This window comes from Clytia hemisphaerica, unplaced genomic scaffold (assembly GCF_902728285.1).
Source record: "Clytia hemisphaerica strain Z4C2 unplaced genomic scaffold, Clytia hemisphaerica genome assembly, whole genome shotgun sequence".
Lineage (NCBI taxonomy): Eukaryota > Metazoa > Cnidaria > Hydrozoa > Leptothecata > Clytiidae > Clytia > Clytia hemisphaerica.
The window spans coordinates 346,965-365,714 of NW_027104391.1; the positions used below are offsets into that span (position 1 = coordinate 346,965).

Consider the following 18,750-nt stretch of genomic DNA (forward strand, 5'->3'; position numbering starts at 1 on the left):
AAGAAAAACGTGTAATTTCACATACGAGACATATTCCCTCGAGATACACAGTTGGTTGGAGCAAATTCAAAAAATATGATTCTACAGTAGAGAGATGTTTTCCCATTTAGTTTATACCCCAATTGACAAAGTCAAAGAAAGTTAATTTTCTTTTTATTTCATGAAATTTTAGAGCGGGGGTTGTACTTTTACGGTGTGACGGGATCGGCCCTTTTTTACTACGGTATTACGGGATTTGACGAAAAAAGAGACGGGAAAACGGTATTTTAAAATCAGACGGTGACGGTATTTAGGTACATTTTTGCCCTGTACAAGCCGGTGTGACGGTGTTATTATTTTTTCAATTTTCGGGATTCCGGGATTCAGCAAAAATTTTGACGGGAAAACGGTATTTCGAACCCCTACAAACCCCCCCCCTTTTAGGGCCACATCAGAATTCCAGAACATGTCAAAATTTGAGGGAACGTCAATACTTGAAGCAAGGCACTTAAAAATTCAAGGGTACGTGGAAATTCAAGGGCACGTTAAAATTCGAGGGAAGGTCAAAATTGAGGGCATGTCATTCTCAGACAAAAACTATACCAGAAAGACCGCTGGTTTTTTGAGAGAATTTAATTAACATTAAGAAGAAGGAAATAAAGATTATTCGTAAAAATAATGAAATAATGTGATACATTTTAATCTTTCAATCACTTCAATCTTTCATGTATCAATTTATTGTCGAGAAATTCTCATGTAAAAATCCACAAAACTAAATTTTCTAACAAAAATAATATATAGGTGGTTGTGAATAAATATGCTTCTCAACCTGACATTTTATTATCTATTCTTAAGCATTTACCAGCCAAACAGTATACATATTGGTTTTTGTTGGTTCCAGGGCAGCATCGTTTAAAAGGCCAGGCACAGAAATCCCAGACACATCCTCCACGAAGCCATGGATCGTTTTGTTTTTCAGAAACTTCATTCCTGCTTGGGATGTCTTCGTTGGCTTGTGTTTGTAAGAACAAACAGAATGACAACATCAATACGATTGAAAGCTTCATCTTTCCTGTAAATTAACAAGAGAGAAAGAATATAATAACCTGAACATTAATACAAGAATGGAAAATTTTTGGTTCCAAAGTCCGATTACAGAGGTTTAATCCTTATTGCTTGATTTTTACCAAACTCCATCCCCATCCATTAAAATCGTCATTGACATGTTGCATTTTGTTCCTTTATTTAACCTCCAGATACAAAATCATCTTTACACACTTCTTAAAAAAATATTTCAAAATATTTCATAGTTACATACCTTTGATGATGAATGAAGAATTTATAAAATCTTGTAGCTTTACTTCTTCTTAAGGCTTGATTTGACTGGATAAAGATAATAACTCTCTTTCGAATTTCCTGACTTAACAAACCGTATTGACACAGAATAACCAATGAGAATGCATCAAGTGTAAATATGGACATATAAACCTCGTGGTGTCGACACCTCAGAACAGCGTGGCATGATAAGTCGTCATGGTGACAATCAACATTGCGGCCTAGTCATTACCAATATCGATCTTTGGATCTTTAATCTTTATTGAAATATTTTTCAGTGAAATGTTAAAGTGAAAAGCTTGAGGACTGAAAGTGTTGGTAAAACACGGACTTAAGTATTTTCTTGACAGCTTTACATTTGTGTGCCCTTTTTTAATTTCCGAGGTGTTCACCTTTTGAATATCAGAGTTTCACATTTTGTAATTTTACTTGACAGAGAAGATGAAAAAATATCCAATCAAAGACAACAAACTTCCACTTGCGCCATTATGCACTAAACCTAAATGAAAGTCAATAATGACACTGAGTTATCATCTCACCGTCAAGTTTTCAAAACATTGATTTAATGTTTTTTTGTCCTTCGTTGGTCTTATGAATTAAAAATCTTCCTTGGGATTTTTGGGGCAAATTTAGAACGAAAACTGCCTAAAAATAGGGTATTTTGAATTTTTCACAAAATTGCTTTATTAGTTTTCTCTGAAGTAAAGTAGAGAAAAGTAAAGGACAAGATTCTCTAAAAAGTGGCTAATGCCGTGTTTTTGGCCATAAAAATAGGATTTTCTTATTTTCCCTAAGAATTGTCATTTTTAGGAAAGATGTTCATCTCACTTGGTGTTTTTTTTCTGTTTTTTTTTTTGCACAATAATGTAAAATGGTAATGTTTTAAATCTGATGAAGCCCGAGGAAAACTGGACAAAAAGTGTCTAAAGACTAGCCATAACTTTCATTAAGGTGCCACCGCAGCAAAACGAACACATTGAGTTGAATTTGCGTTCAAAAGGAATGATCTTAGCCCTACAGTAATTTTTGTTAAGAGTGACCTCTCATCTGAGACAAAAAAATTTCAAATGCTAACAAATGTGTCAAGGGAGTGATTTACAGTCTACTTAGAGTGACATCCGTGCCTTGTCTTACAGGTTTTTTATAAGAACAATTTCATTAGAATACGAGGCTGAAATTTGGCCAAAACCTAAGAACAAATTAAGAAGAATCTGAGCCTCAGATTTCAGAAATTACTGAGTAGTACATGTTTCCATTTTAATTGATATTGACATTTAAGGCTGAAGAACTCATATAAATTGAAGAGCAGCCCAGCCAGAATCATATGACTTACTGGTTTTCCCTATCCTAAAGCGTATCTCTGAATATACTGCTCTTCATATGTTATTTAACTTATGTACACGTTTAGCAACATAACTGTTCGAATACTTTGAGTAGAGTAATATTTTTAAGCTATGAAGAGCGCTTAATAACTACTTGTGGTATAAAAAGGGAACTTCCTAGAAAAGGGAATTTCCTTAGATTCATTTAACTCTCCAGGGATAAGAACAAGATAAACTGACATTTCAAAATGAGTAATCAGTTCAAAATAACTCCGGAAAAGTGTTTTTGATGATGATAAAAGAATAGAGAGACCGTAAGATAAGAATGCTACCGTTTAAGTGGAACTAAAATACTGAAAAACGCGCGCAAAATTATGAGATGTTTGCCCAACTTCCATATGCGTGAAGCTATGAATGCCATCCTCGGGAGCTTTTGGCTCCCTGCGGTGGCAATAAGGCTTTTTGGACTTTGTCTGAAACTAATTCATTAGTTTAACTTCTTATTTCTTGCATAAACACAGAGGAAAACGTTTTCTCAAAAGTGGCTAGCACCGTTTTCCCGGAAAAATCAGATTTCTGTATTTGGAGTGATTCTCTTCCGTCATTTCTTGCGATTGGCTTGATATTTTTTTCTAATTAATCGATTAGTTTGCATTTTCTTACTAGTGTTGTCATTTTTCTTTTTTCTTATTACATAAGCCTTCAGGTAGGTCCATTCAGCATGAAACTTGTTTTTCCTATAGGTCAAAGTTCATCTTCAATATAAATCTTAACAAAAACGATATGCGTTAGTTCTAGCAGTGCAATAATAGGGTTTAAATTAAAAAAAGAAGGTCAAAGTTCATCTTCAATATAAGTCTTGATAAAAACGATATGCGCTTGCAATAATAGAGTTTAAATTTTAAAAAAGAAGGTCAAAGTTCATCTTCAATATAAGTCTTGACAAAAACGATATGAGTTAGAACACAAAGTCAAAAAAAAAATGAAAAGCGAAATTTATCAGGACTTAGGATAGAAATTTAATTGTTGAAAGAATTTAAAAAAAATTCATAGAAGCTTCTCAACATTAGAAATAGAAGCTTGCTGGCTGGAGCATTAATTTTAGCAAAAGTTATAATGAATGTATATTTGAATTAAAGTGTAAGTAAAGTATGTTAATTAAGGACCTACTGAATTTTTCATATTTGGCGCGTACGACATACGAAATTTTACCTAATGTAGCCCACAAAGCTATGGAATGTTGTACCTTTTGTTGTTAGGCAAACTCAAGGAAAAAAATGAAGACTTTTGCGAAAAAGAGTGTTTCAACTTTGAAGACATTATTTTATAGGTTGTGACCTAATTAAAGACACCCCCTTCTCACAGACCCGGTGGAATTTTATCAGCAAGTGGGGGTAAAAATAACGGAATAAAACTCGATGGGGATTGATATTCCCATATTTGTTATGGCTGGGGATTTGAATTCCATTGTTTCCTAGCCAAAATAGTCAGTTGGGATAGAGCAAAATAGCACAATATTTTGCAGGGCAGATTTGTCTATCGATATTTTTTCAGAGGGGATAAAATTTAGAGTAAGATTTTCCAGTGGGAAGGGTTTCCCAGTAGGCCTGTGAGAAGGGGGTGTCCTAGTTAAATTTCAATTTCACCCCAAAAATCAATATTAAAAGAAATTGTAATCATGACGTCATAATTTGACCACATTTGATGACGTCATGATCCGTATAATCGCTACCTTATCGGCCCTTTTTACGCCGGTCCTAATTTAACGCCGGTCCCTTATAACGCCACAGCCCGATTTTGGACTTACGCCTATTAGGGCCGTAAATAGCGCCAAAATTTGTAAGATTGGCTATTTATGCTTCAATTTACATTAAAATATAATTTTTCAGTAGTAAACTGTTGAAAATTCCATTGAAAATCAATGGATAATTTCTTATCTTCGAATCATACCTAAAATTCTTTAAATAGAGAAAAATGGTAAAAAATTAACGCCTTTTTTAAGTAAAATTTGCAAAGCCTTTTTAACGCTGGCTCTTATTACGCCAAAAGCCTAAAAATAACGTCAATAAGGGCCGGGGTAAAAAGGGCGGTTAAGGTTTAAGAGAGTACAATATGTTTAATTGCCAAATTTGGACCAAAGAAAAAAGTTTTCGAAACATTTGATGACGTAAGCAAAAAAATTTGAATTAAATTGTAATGGTATCAGCCTGTTTTATATGATTTGTGTTTTTAGTACATGATATATTTCTACGTCACTGCTGTAATCAACTTTAATGGTTGAACACTATTTTGAGAATTGAGGTATCTGATCGGGGAAAAAATGTCGGGGGAAAGTGACGAAAATGTTGAAGGGGTGACGAAATTTTTCCCCGACGAAATATTTCCCCGACATTTTATCATCCGACCAAAACTTGTACCCAATTTTTTTATCCCCAACCAAAAAATTTACCCGAAATTTTATACCACAACCAAAATTCTAATCTAATTTTTTTAAGTCTTACTTTACCGAAATTAGTGCTTTAAGCGTCGAATTTCGAGATTCGTTTTCGAGCTAGTGAAGGAAACCATTTCTTTCGGACCATTTATTCGGGTGAAAGTGACAAATTTGAAATTTTGGTCAGGGAAAAGTGACAAAAATGCCTCTAGGTGACGAAATTTTTCCCCGACGAAAAGAAACCCCGACTAAATAAAACTCCGACATTTTTTCCCCGATAAGGTATATGTTTTACGAAGGAAATAAAACAGGAAAGAGCTCTTGAATTCCAAACTCGTGTAACTTATCGCATATCCAATGAGGACATCAGTTTGGCGCACGAAATTTGAGGCCTTAACCCGGCCTTAATTATAATCAAGAAGGATAGACGATTCATATCGAATTCATATCCTTAGCATCAGGAGTTAAGTTGTAAAAGAACATATCAACCTCTGAAGACCAATTATAGAATCTTTATGCGCATACGTGTCAATCTAATCACGGTAGAAATAATCAAAGATGTTATGATTCTCTATCACTGACTGTTTTAAAAAGCATTGATGAGGTTTTTGAGTTCTGTTTTCCTCGATAGGAATAAAAACATCAACTTTGAATTAATCCAAGATCTTAGATTGCCGTCATCGTTACTTTTCTCTGCTTTGACTGTATGATTTTGGCCTGTGCTTTTCACGGTAAGATTTTAGATGGTGTTTGAATTGGTTGTAAAGCAGTCGTTTCTGATTGAGGAGTTCATTTGTTAAGCATCCAAACCATAAGCCAGTCCCCTGAAAAAAATTTCTATGAGATTAAATACTTTCTTGCTGAGTAAATATAATTAATTATCTACAATTCTAATCTTTTTCGACGTCAAGATTTTCGGCTGTAATCAAGGTTTAGCCGAAAGGGGAGGGTTGCTCGACCTCACTTGCCTGATCTGTCTTTTTCAGTTACGGAGCATCAAGTACCAAGGACTTTTTTGGAATCTTTTGTATGACCGGTTAAACCTAGACGGTGCGATCGTCTGTTTGAGGGATAGAAAACGAGGGAAAGTATAAGCGAAGTTTACAACCGTCAGGGTGGTTTATGAATAAAATAGCGGCCAATTTCGGAATAAACTATCATCACTGTAAAATGTTACATCCACTCCGGGAATTACCTCCGTTTTCGATTTCATTCAGACTTCCCGAAAATATTCCCTTCCTACTAACTCTGTGTTGACGATAATGTCGTCTAAGCTAAACCACCATCGTTGCAGAATGCTTTTTATAAGAACGAATTAATAAGAAAGTAAGGCCTCTATGGCCATAATATTAAAAACAAGTTAAGAATATTTCAAGGCTTTGTGAACTCTAAAAGACTCGATTTGATATACAAAAATACTCACAAAATGGTTAAAATAAGAATGCACGATATGACATATGAACAATTTTAACTTAAAAATTAAAGAACATCCGAGAGTTTGAAAACTTTTGGATGTTCTTATATTTTCCTGATGTGATATCAATTTACTCATTTCTTTAGTGTAGATGAGAAGTTTAACCATGTTTAATAAACATTGGTAGATGAATAATTGAATTTCAGTTTTTCATTTTTAGAAATAGTCTGTGTATTAAACTATTAAGGTTAGGGTTAGGATTTTGAATATATTTAATTCTTGCTTGATCTTGTACTACCCTACACAAAATGTTAAAACGTTACCCTTCTAAGGTCCATAACGTTCAAATAACGTTTCGTAAACGTTCAAATAACGTTGTGTAAAAGACGTTTACTCAACAGGTCATTACCAAACGTTTGGTTATTACCAATAAAAACAGTCTTTGTCATGACCTGAAAAGATCTCGTTAATTTATTTATTTAATTGAATAAATAATCGAATCAACAAAAGTAATTAGTAAAATTTTCCTCATTTCAACCCGTTAGGTTCTTCGGTCCTTTTTTCTAATTTTTTAAGAAATTCGCTAGTTCAAACTTTAAAAGCTTAAATATCCGGATCTAAAAGGAGTTAGCTGCGCCAATCTGACTGAATGCCGGAAAGATACCCAGTGGTAAAACTTCAAATCAATTCGTATAGGAAAGAACCAAGTAAAGCGGGCCAAATTTGGAGGTTTTTGGATCTTTCATTGACCAAAAATGGTCAAAAAACAATCAAAATCTCAAAAAAAGTGAAATTTTGTCAAATCTTTGCATTTTTTTTTACTTTTGGCTTAAACCTCGCTGGAAAGACCCACTTTTGACTTTTTTTTGTTTAACCACAATACCATTCCTACGAGTTAGACCAAAAATGACGGTTTTCTAACTCAAACTGGGCATTACCAGAGGGCTTTGCTCTCTTATATAGCCCATGTCCGATATACCCGACAGTGGCACTTAAAGGGAAATCATTATTTAGGATCGCTTACATTTTATTTATTTTATTTATAGAAGTGTATTTCTCAGGTCTATTGACCTCTATGAAACAATCTTACATCTTTACAATTTATAGATCTTATCATTCCATTCGTTTGTCAATTCTGTTTTACAGTTAGGCACCTTGGTATCTAACCCACTCTTCTTACAATCATGTTGTTTCCGTCGTAAATTTCTTTAAATAGAGTTTAGTCCTAGGACTACCTCTCACTTTCCATATAAGACTCTTGTCTTCTTCTTTCGATGTTTTTTCTTTTGCTTTACGATGCCATTGTTTTATTATCTCGCGTTCTTTCCTTGAAAAATCGTCTGATACTCTAAAATCATCGTCTTTATTTAGTTTGTGGGCTGATGCAAGTATTCTAATCCTTTCTTCTTCACTCTTGAGAATAACTTTTAATGGTCTCCATCGTTCATTTGTATACATTTCATCTTTACGAGCACCTATGCGTTCTACCTTGATTATCGTCACATCGAAACCCATTTGTTGTTTCAGTGTTCTTTCTATAAAATCTTTGTCACCAACTCGTTGCTCTTCTTCGTTTTCGTGCTTGTTTTCACCTAAATCATGCACCATGATGTTGCACTTGGTTGATTTGAGCCAACGCTCCTCTTTGTTCACTGATTTGATGAAACTTTTTATGGTCACCTCTTGTTTTTGTAGATCTTCTTTGGTGACTTCTGCATATGATTGTTTTTTTTGTTTCTGTGCTGTTGAGCTGTGTTTCAGATCGTTTGTTGTTCTGTTCTTTGTTGACGTCTTTTTTATTCATTAGCTTCTCGACTTTCCTTTCTAGAGAGGTTATTCTCTCGTTGAAACCTAATTTCAATCCATGATGATGTTCATCTTTATCTGCTTCCTTCGTTGTAATGTTACTGCGAGATTTTTGTCTGCTTGTTTTAATCCTCTCAAGTAAGAGTGGCGTTATTGTAACACAATTTCCACATTCGAAGCGCCGGCTTTTATATTGCAGACAAAGCTGAATCTGATAGGCCGGGAGCTCAGAGCAAGCATAATGGACAAGAAGTCTATCACATCTTCTACATTGTAAGGTGTCGTTATCTGCTACGATGGTGTTTGTTAAACAGTTATTGGGTGTGCAATATCCATAGTTTTGTTGAATTTCCTTTTTAGAATTTTCGTTGATTCCCGCCATATTGTTGCATTTTCAGGATCGTGGCAGCACAGAAAAAATTTGACGTCAAATCTTATCCCAACATTTTAAGGTTTATTAAGGATTTTTATCTCAAATTTTATCCCAACATTTTAAGGTTTAAGAAAATAAAATTTTAAAAGAAGCTACAATCAATTAAGTTAGTTTGTATAATGGATGACTAAAAATAATCTGTTAATAAGCACACCTCTTATTCTCATTTGACAAAAACCCATTAACTTTTTGGGGTATTTGTTCCGGGAGGGTTTTCGTCGATCTCAGGAACAGCACAAATGCATCGAACATTTTAATCCAACATTTCAAATTGTTTGTTGGACTAAATTTTGAATGAAAGTCACATGGAAAAATTTGGAAAAAGTTGCATGGACAGTCATTTGCACAATACGCCAAACATTTTCATCCAGCATGATTACACAAATGCGTCCAGCATTGAGGCTAAATTAAAATTGACGTCAATTTTATAAAAATGTTGGATGAAATGTTTAGTGGTGATTTCTTATTAAAAAAATGTTGGATCCAATGTTGGATGTATTTGCACCGGACTTAAGTATGCTCCATGGTGGGGCTTTCGAGGGTACAAAATATCATGAGACTGGTATAATATTTTCACAACATACCAGCACACCGGCCAAAAATTTCTAAATACCTTTCAAGAATGTTCAGACGCGTACAAGAACACCGCAATTTCAGCTTATCAATACTGGAATACCAGTCATTTTTTTGTTTAATACTGGACTATGTTTTCTTTAGCCTCCTGATGAAAATTGGGTTAAGACTGCAATGAAAGTTGATTTCATTCTGCTTAATACTTAATGCTCTGCAAATAACTAAACGAATGATTTTTGGTTCAGAATTCGAAAAAAAAATCATTATATCATTAAAAGAATGACAATACGACTAGGTTTTACGACACGGCTACGTCTTTCACCACGCTGTTGATCTTAATACCTTGGAAACTTATACTACAACGAGTTTATGGTTTACCAATAACACGAGTCCTCTATTTGTATAACTATTATGTTTGCTGCATTTTCATTGGTCCAGAGTTATGTCAGCTCCTTTTGATGAACACATAAATTTAAAGGTCTAACCACTATTATCCAATCACGATTTTAATCAAGTTCAAGATTACTTCTCCATAAGAAAATTGATTCTTTTTCAGCTGCCGATCTAAGGTAAATTTATACTATTTTTTTAAAATTTTGATATGTGATTGATGTATGCTATCAATCACGTTTGCACGTTAGACGGCTTCAATGTTGGGGGACAATGCTGTGATTCCTGTATTTAATGAAAAAAGACAAAAATATCGACACATTTCATAAAGAACTACAAACTTCGCCAAGAAAGTTTATGTTTTTTCTATAAATACCTTCATACTTGCGAAATTCAATGACATGAATTTTGCAATTTTTTAACCTCATCTCGCAAAGATTTATAGGACTGAATCATATTAAGGCAGACTATACTCTATGTTTTGAAAAAAAAACAATAAAAATAAAATAAAAATGATAAAAGCTAGGGTAAATTATTCACCGATGACGAATTCTACGATGATGGTTCACCCAAAAAAATACAAAAGATGAGTGTAATATTAAAGCTAATTTTTTCTCTTTTTTTACAGGAAAGATGAAGCTCGCAATCGTTTTGATGTTGTTATTCTGTTTGTTCTTACAAACTAAAACCAGGAAAATTGATGACGAGAAATATTACAAAAAAATAAAAAACGACCCAACCCGCTGTGTTGGCGAGGGACAGTTTTGCAAACCATGGCTCAGTGGTAGATGCTGTGCACAAAAACATCAAACGGTTTGGTGCGTAGATTTCAAGTGTACACGAATGAATGTTTATCATGGCAAAAAATAATCTATTTGTGTTTTAAACCAAGTATTTTAACTTTCTTTAACGCCAGCATTTTCATTTTCATGGAAGACAAAATCGTAAAAATTAGAATTTCCTATTTATTGTATCTTATATGAGAAAGTATTTCCTTTTATGGCGTCCATCAGGTACATGATTTTTTTATATAAGAGCTAATAAATTTTGGATTGGATTCCTTATTTTTAGTGATTTTGAGGCGTTAAACTTTAAGTGTTTAAATTGTTAACTTATGCTTAAGACGCATGTACTAAGTGTTAAATCTAGTCTGAAATAGGATTCTAGCCTAAAAATGCTGTAAGAATATTTTAGGATGATTTTCCCAAAAAAAGTTAAGAATACCCATGATGAAATGGATTTACATCATTCTTATAAAAAAAGCATGAAGTATAAAAAGTCTCAAGCCTTAAACTGGTCTTAATTCATTTTAATGATTTTGACAAAATCGAGTCTACTCGTGATCTTTTTTTATTTCTTATAAAAAATGATTGTTTACCGTGAGTGACGCTAAAAGTTTGAAATTCAACAAATTATACTCGACTTTCTTCTAAACGATAAATATGATGATTTTTATATTTTTTATGCGCATCTGCCAACATTCAAATAAATTTTAAATGTTTAGACACACAAAAAAAAAATGACCTGCTTGTTGTAAAGAGTGGGTTTCCAGCTGTATTGGCCTTTTCCAGAAATAGTCTGTAACCCCTGTCGAGGATATGGATTAACGAGGGGGTTAACGACTTTTGGAACCTGGAATTATTCAATTTAGGGGTTAAAAGTAGTGAGAATTGGGTATAACGCTTATTAAGAACACGATAGGATATACCGTATTACTTCGAATAAACGTCCCGGATTTTAGTAAAGGCGTTTATTTGAGGGGGTTTTTCAAAGAAGTGGGCGTGCGTCTATTTAATAATTTTTAACCAAGGTCACTTAAGCAATGGGAATTGGAAATTTAGTTTGCTTTTTCATTATTTATCTGAAAAGTTTATCTAAAAAAAAGTCTGTCCAGTTATAATTGGCAGTGGAAACAAGAATGCCTGTAATTTTTGATAGTCAAATATAATTATGGAAATTTTATTTTCTTGTTTCAGAGAATCAACAGCGCTATATTTGAATGTATTTTTGCTTGAAAAATTCGCGATTTTTAGCGGTTAAATTTGCGATTGTAAAAATTGAGCTTTTTTTCTACTTATGCTATAACGTTCATTTTTACACCAGTGGTAGTTCAACCTAAGGTTAAGACGTTTGCTAAATTTCAAGGCAAAAAGAAAAGTCCTTCGGAAGATATGGGACCCGAAATACCCCTTGGTAGCACTTTTCTGTGAAATATCAAATCTCCAACTTATTACTAAAAACCAGTGAGAGGTCTACCCCTCTCTTGGAGAACAAAAGGTTTCATGACCCATTTTCGAAGTTAAATCTGGAATGCTGATATGAAGCGATCAAAATCTGATGTTAAGCACGAATCTTCATTGTATATTTTTTACAACCCTTAGAAATTTATGAAAAGGACCGTTGATGAGAACCACTTATCTATCTAGCGTAGTGAAAAAGCACCCCTAGTTATGTCCCGTATTAATGATATGATTTTTCACTCTCCCCTCTCCCTCATTAAACTAGCCATAGCTTTCACTAACTGTCACCCGCTACAAATGCTTATAACGACTAAATGCTGATTAAAGCTTTTTAATGCTTTATAGTGAAAGTTTCGAAAATTATTAGGAACAAGAATTGCAAAATTGCGACTAAATATTTCCTTAAAAATGAAGGTCATTATCGACATATACTAGCAAGTAGCTGTCGCTAAGAATGCCCCGCAGAGCTTCCTATCGAAATATCCCTAAGTAAGCAAAATTACGCATGTGTAGATTTTAAACTCGTTTTATCCATAAAATTTAAGTTGGAGGAAGAAAGCTTGGTTTCAACTTTACTTTTGAGATGACATCGGATAGATGGTCGCTCACATCTCAAAAAGAGAAGTTATCGCTCACATTAATCACAGTGAAAACGCAAAAAATTCTGAAATTGATTTGATTCTTATAAAGTAGACACTTATAATAAAAATAAATATGCTCATCTTTTTCGCTATCCTTTGTTTACTTTGTAAGAACTAATTACCGAAAGATATATTGCCTTCAATTAAGAGTTATTGATTTGATTTTTATAAAGAAAATGGTTATAATAAAAATAAATATGCTCATCTTTTTCGCCATCCTTTGTTTACTTTGTAAGAACTAATTACCGAAAGGTATATTGCCTTCAATCAAGAGTTATTGATTTTATTCTTATAAAGAAAATGCTTATAATAAAAATAAATATGCTCATCTTTTTCGCAATCCTTTGTTTACTTTCTAATAACTAATTACCGAAAGATATATTGCCTTCAATCAAGAGTTATTGATTTGATTGTTATAAAGAAAATGCCTATAATAAAGATAAATATGCTCATCTTTTTCACTATCTTTTGTTTACTTTGTAAGAACTAATTACCGAAAGATATATTGCCTTCAATCAAGAGTTATTGATTTGATTTTTATAAAGAAAATGGTTATAATAAAAATAAATATGCTCATCTTTTGTGCCATCCTTTGTTTACTTTCTAATAACTAATTACCGAAAGGCATATTGCCTTCAATCAAGAGTTATTGATTTGATTCTTATAAAGAAAATGCTTATAATAAAAATAAATATGCTCATCTTTTTCGCCATCCTTTGTTTACTTTCTAATAACTAATTACCGAAAGATATATTGCCTTCAATTAAGAGTTATTGATTTAATTCTTATAAAGTAGATGCTTATAATAAAAATAAATATGCTAATCTTTTTATCCATCCTTGGTTTACTTTCTAATAACTAACCGAAAGATATATTGCCTTCAATCAAGAGTTATTGATTTAATTCTTATAAAGTAGATGTTTATAATAAAAATGGATATGCTCTTCTTTTTCGCCATCCTTTGTTTACTTTGTAAGAACTAATAACCGAAAGGCATATTGCCTTCAATCAAGAGTTATTGATTTGATTCTTATAAAGTAGATGCCTATAATTGTTCATCGAAAATGTGCGTTTGAAAACTTAATCCACAAATTAACGCACAACAGAAAAAAAACAAAAAACCCCGAAGGGAAAATAACGAAAAACGTCCGCCGCGCATTTAGCGAAAGCTACTTACTAGTTTGGTAAGCTATAAACGTTGCCGGATAATTACGGAACACTAATTAACCGGAAGACCGATTACAAAACAAACGCAAAAATCGAGATTCCTGTCCAATATCCTTGCGTGAAGCTATGTAGGCCACCCTACGCTCGCAAGCTCGCTACGGGGGAAGGTGATAGAAATTGACCGTCAATCGAACATCACTCTTCTGTTTTTCTACTTCCTATCTCTCTATCTCCTTTTCTATTTTCTGACTTTCTGAGACTTGTTTTCTGAATTCTACTAACTTTTCTATGAATTTGACATTTCTAACTTTTTCCAAATATCGACCCGACCGGGATTCGAACCCATCAAATGAAAGAGTCTCTGATTAGAAACCCAGCGCGCTATCCGTTGAACCACACTCGCACAGCAAAACTCACAATTTGTAAATACTTATAGAATGTCTAAAAAGACGGGGGTAATGTTATTATAATATGGGTAAAATTGCCCCTTTTTTAACCTGACTGAAATTCGAGCCGTTACTACCAACCCTGCGGGGCCCAAGGCGCCGAGTATGCACCCGGCACAGTGACAAGCCGTTACTAGCAACCCTGACCCTATCTAACTGTTAGTTAATCAATTCGAAACAACAAAACCCCCGGAAACACAAAATCGTAGATAGGAAAAAAAAACATGTTCGACTGACGGTCAATTTTTATCATCTTCCCGCTACGGGCGGCAATGATTTTTCGAAGCATTTTTATTGCATTTTTTATCTATAATCAATCATCCAATTCCCAAAAGAAACTTAAAAGTTTCATGATTCTTCTACTTAATGGCTAATTATAAGTCGTTATGACGTTTCAAGCTGTTAGAAAGATGCAAAAGACGTGTTGTGTATAAGAAATTGAATGTTGAGACCGGCAATTTTCAAACTTCAACCTCAGAAAAACCACCTTGCCACCACGTGCCTTTAAAAGATTTTCATACCACAGTTGATCCAAGACAGTAGAGTAGACAGGGGTGAAGGAACATTTGCTTAGGAGAGCAGATTTAAACGACACAGTAATTGTGTTTTTATATTACGAATAGGTAAGTGCTTTGTCGTAAAAATCTGCTCTCCTACGCAGGTCGTTCTTCACATCTGTCTACGCTACTGCAAGACACTCAAGTCTTACGTATACTAAAGTCTATTCACGATAAGTGTGCACTCTTTTTTCTTTTACCTATAACTTTTGAAGGAATTCTTCAATCTTTATAAATTTGGTATCGTTGGAGAGATATTTGTGAGTGGAACAATTTGAAATAAAAAAATCTTCAAAAGAATTCTAAAAATGAAGATGAAAATGAAGAAGAAAAAAATGAAGATCTTGTAGAAAAGTGCTATAAATTTCATTTTCACTGGAGAGATTCTTTGATCTTTGGAGGTCATCACTGTGAAGAAATTTCACTAAAATATTTATTCAATACAAAGTTATGATACAAAGTTAATAAGTGATTGACCCCAAAAAACAGCAGAAAACAGCGTTTTTAGACGTCAATTAGCTTATAACTTTGTTTGATATCTTTTGACTGAATGATTATTTTTGAGAAATTTTTTCACAGTGATGACGTTCGATAATCAAGGTTTCACTTTAGTGAAAATGGTAGTTATAGCACTTTTCTACAAGATCTTCATTTTTTTCTTCTTCATTTTCATCTTCATTTTTAGAATTATTTTAAAGATTTTTTTATTTCAAATTGTTCCACTAACTAATATCTTTCCAATGATACCAAATTTATAAAGATTGAAGAATTCCTTCAAAAGTTATAAGTAAATGAAAAAAGAGTGCACACTTATCGTGAATAGACTTTAATTTCAGCTCTTCTGGGAAGAGTTTTGGAAAGAAATTTTCAATTTTCAAGTGTCACTATAAGCATTTTCTGAATTTCTTGTCTAATGATGATTTTCTCACAACAGATTTCACAAATTTATCCAGCTCTTATGCTGGCCTTACATTCAAACTATTTTTCAGCAAATGTACAAAAAGAAAGAGCTAGAGAGCCTTTTTAAAATAAGACTGATAAACATTTTCAAAAATCAGACATCTTTGAGCCGCCATGACAGTTGTCCTTTGCAGACAAAGTTTGAACATCAATTGTTTTCTGAAACAATGGAAATACAATAATCGCTCTCCACCGTTTTATGAGTCGTTTATCCAGTGTACATATATATTTGATTAAATTAACCCTTTACCCTTAACAATAAAAACAAAATTTACAAAAAATTAATAATTTTAAACAAAATTTACAAAAAATTTATAATTTTAAAGTTACTAATAAGACCAGGGCATTTCGTCTGCCGATTGTTGCTTGCCATTACTTTCACATCATAAAATTGTCTTGCGTCATTGTTTAGAATGGAATATTGTTCAACGCCGTCAAGCTCCAAAGAGTATCTGTAGAACCCATTACTAACATAACGTTGATGGATTTCAAAATAATAAGTTTGATTAAAGACAACGTCTCCTGGGATATCAAAATCATGACTGGTTTGTCCGTTCACAGCAGAAGATATACGGAATTCTGACGGCGATGAGCGTTTAGCGAGAAACGGTGTACGGTCCCCGTAATCGACATCATGACCGTTCTGCGTTAAATGTATTATGTTACACCACGTTGTTTCTTTTGCGTATAAACGTACGGATAACGTCAATATCCATTCCGTACTTAGAATCGGTATAATATTTAAAAGCTGGTTCTTTTGAATTTCAAGTTCTGAAAAGGAGTGAATAACTGCAATTACTATTAATAAATACGAACAGAACGAAATGGCATCAGGGGTTTTTGGGGGTCACTGATCTTATTCAAAGCAAACAAAGAAACCAACCGGAGCTTATTTTACCGACCAGATTTCACACTAAAAAATTGGTAAAGAACCCGTCCCCATGCTATTTAAGAATTAGTCCAACTGGCTAAGAATTCACCAATTAGCTGTTAAACGAACTATATTATAAGAACTCGTCCCCATACAGATAAAAGTGAACTGCGGTTGAATTCCTTACCAGTTTTGAAAGTGAAGAATTCAAAATCAGCGACCTCCTATATCTTCCCTGTGAAATAGATATATTTTTTCCAGTGATTCTTAAAATTTTTCGTGATGTTTTAGGTCAACGATTCCGTGTGATGTGAATACTTATAATATGATTTTACCAGCCCAGCCGGCACACAACATCAAAATAACGTCCATTTGACATTCATAACGTCCAAATAACGTTATTTGAACGTTAAAACAACGTTGTGTGCCAGCTGGGAGTAGTAGAATCATTATTCATGTGTAATCTTCTTTTTTGAATTTTTCAACGATGAAAGAAAAAATCACAATCTAGTTTGAAACTTAATTTACTGACAATACACTCTTCTCGAGATGCATAAATTTATTGTTGCCCTCGTTTTCAAACAGATTTCATTGCTGTAAAATTACATAATCACAATAATAATTGTGTTGTTTACACCTCATGAGGCATTTTGAATTTCAAATACTTTTGTTTTAGAGTTAATGTTTGCCTTTTGGGAATTTAAATTGGTTTAAATGTATAACTTCATAGCAATGAAATCTGTTTGAAAACGAGGACAACAATAAATTTATGCATCTCGAGAAGAGTGTATTGTTATTATACTGTGAAAAGAACTTTGGTAAAGAACGTTAACTTTTGTCTGAATCATAGGTAGCTTTAGTGTCGGAAAATATTCCTGTATTTTCTCCTCTTTTTATTTGTTCCGGCTAATAGTTGGAGGGTCAAAAATAGGGCGGCACATATCCTTCAGCTTGCCATCCTCGTAACCCCGGGTAATTTACCTTTTTCTCCAACGATTACCATGGGTTCTCTTCCATGGTTATTTGTAGGTGTACCATCACCAGGGAAAAGATTGCAGCAATTCTGTTCAGAAAATTTAAAAGAAAGGTTTAATAGTTGAAAGGGATGATCTAGTTTTATAAATGGCATATCTGGATTTCAACTCTTGTCGGTACCCACTTTGGACTCTACTAGTCTAGCTGAAAAAGTAGAATACCATATCTAAGGGCATAATTGAATTTAGAGTTAAATTAAATTTTCGCAGGTACCTGCAGATTTCTCATACTCTACGTCACACTCAGGGTTTTTATAAAATTTCTTCCTGATTATCTGCCGCCCCCGGAGTTCACAGAAGTTGTGCAAAAGAAGCCAAAAAACTCAATAAAATACAACAAAAGGCAAGATAGTTCTCGAAACCCATCGTATTATATACCTATCTTATCATGCTAGTTTATAGACGGGGGTAATTTTTTCAAAGAAACGGAGTAAATGAAAAGTGTGTTAGAATTACTTACCATAGTCTCCAACAATATTAGAAGTAAAATGAATGTAGCAAGCGTTGCCACGAGCAGCGTTGGGAAAATCATTGTGATCCTCTAAAATACGATTCAAAAATTAGCTTTTATCCGACCATTAGTTTGCCCTTGCAAAACTTTTTCAAAGCACAGATTACTTTCTAATATTTTCTACATCGGAAAAACTCAACTCCATGGGAGTAATATGCACCATATGGGTGAATAGCCTTAACCAACGGGACTGTGTTTCAAAGAAATTTGTTTAAATGATAATGGAGATTATAATAAGAATGAAGAGTATTTAAGAAATTGAATCTGTTTATATAGCCAACTGGGCAAATTTTTTCTTTTTCAATATCTTAAATGTTCACTAATAAAACTGCGGGCCCTGAATGATTAAAGGGTTCAAATGAAAGCTACAATAAAGAACGAGAGTCTTCTTGTTCATACATCCCTGTATGCATAATACACTATTTTGTTTATAAGAACAATCTTATAAGAACAATATGAGGATCAAAAACATATAAAACAAGACGACTCAGAGTCGAAAATTTCGCAAAGTATTTGATTAGTGGGGGCCACTATGTCGCGAAAAAGCTTCTCGTGTGCAGCAGCTTGTGCAAAGGGATTTTATGATTGAATACAACCTCGTCCCCGTGTATCCCAGGCTTTATTTACGCTACTGATT

General features: G+C 33.6%; 1 protein-coding gene and 2 long non-coding RNA genes across 3 annotated transcripts; 1 reads left to right on the forward strand and 2 right to left on the reverse strand.

Moving 5' to 3' along the window:
- Positions 1–671: 671 nt before the first annotated feature.
- On the reverse strand, positions 672–1,403 carry LOC136819909 (uncharacterized). Its single transcript, XR_010848499.1, has 2 exons — positions 1,298–1,403; positions 672–1,051 (listed from the first exon to the last, which is right to left on the reverse strand). It is a non-coding gene; the product is annotated as an uncharacterized lncRNA (long non-coding RNA).
- An 8,392-nt stretch (positions 1,404–9,795) lies between these two features.
- Positions 9,796–10,643, forward strand: LOC136819923 (uncharacterized). The gene is made up of 2 exons (XR_010848501.1): positions 9,796–9,865; positions 10,315–10,643. It is a non-coding gene; the product is annotated as an uncharacterized lncRNA (long non-coding RNA).
- Positions 10,644–15,998: 5,355 nt separating this feature from the next.
- Positions 15,999–18,172, reverse strand: LOC136819930 (uncharacterized). Its single transcript, XM_067076171.1, has 3 exons — positions 18,063–18,172; positions 17,550–17,631; positions 15,999–16,468 (listed from the first exon to the last, which is right to left on the reverse strand). The coding sequence occupies exons 1-3, from the start codon at positions 18,132–18,134 to the stop codon at positions 15,999–16,001; spliced, it is 624 nt and encodes a 207-aa protein (XP_066932272.1). The 5' UTR covers positions 18,135–18,172.
- Between the last annotated feature and the right edge of the window lie 578 nt (positions 18,173–18,750).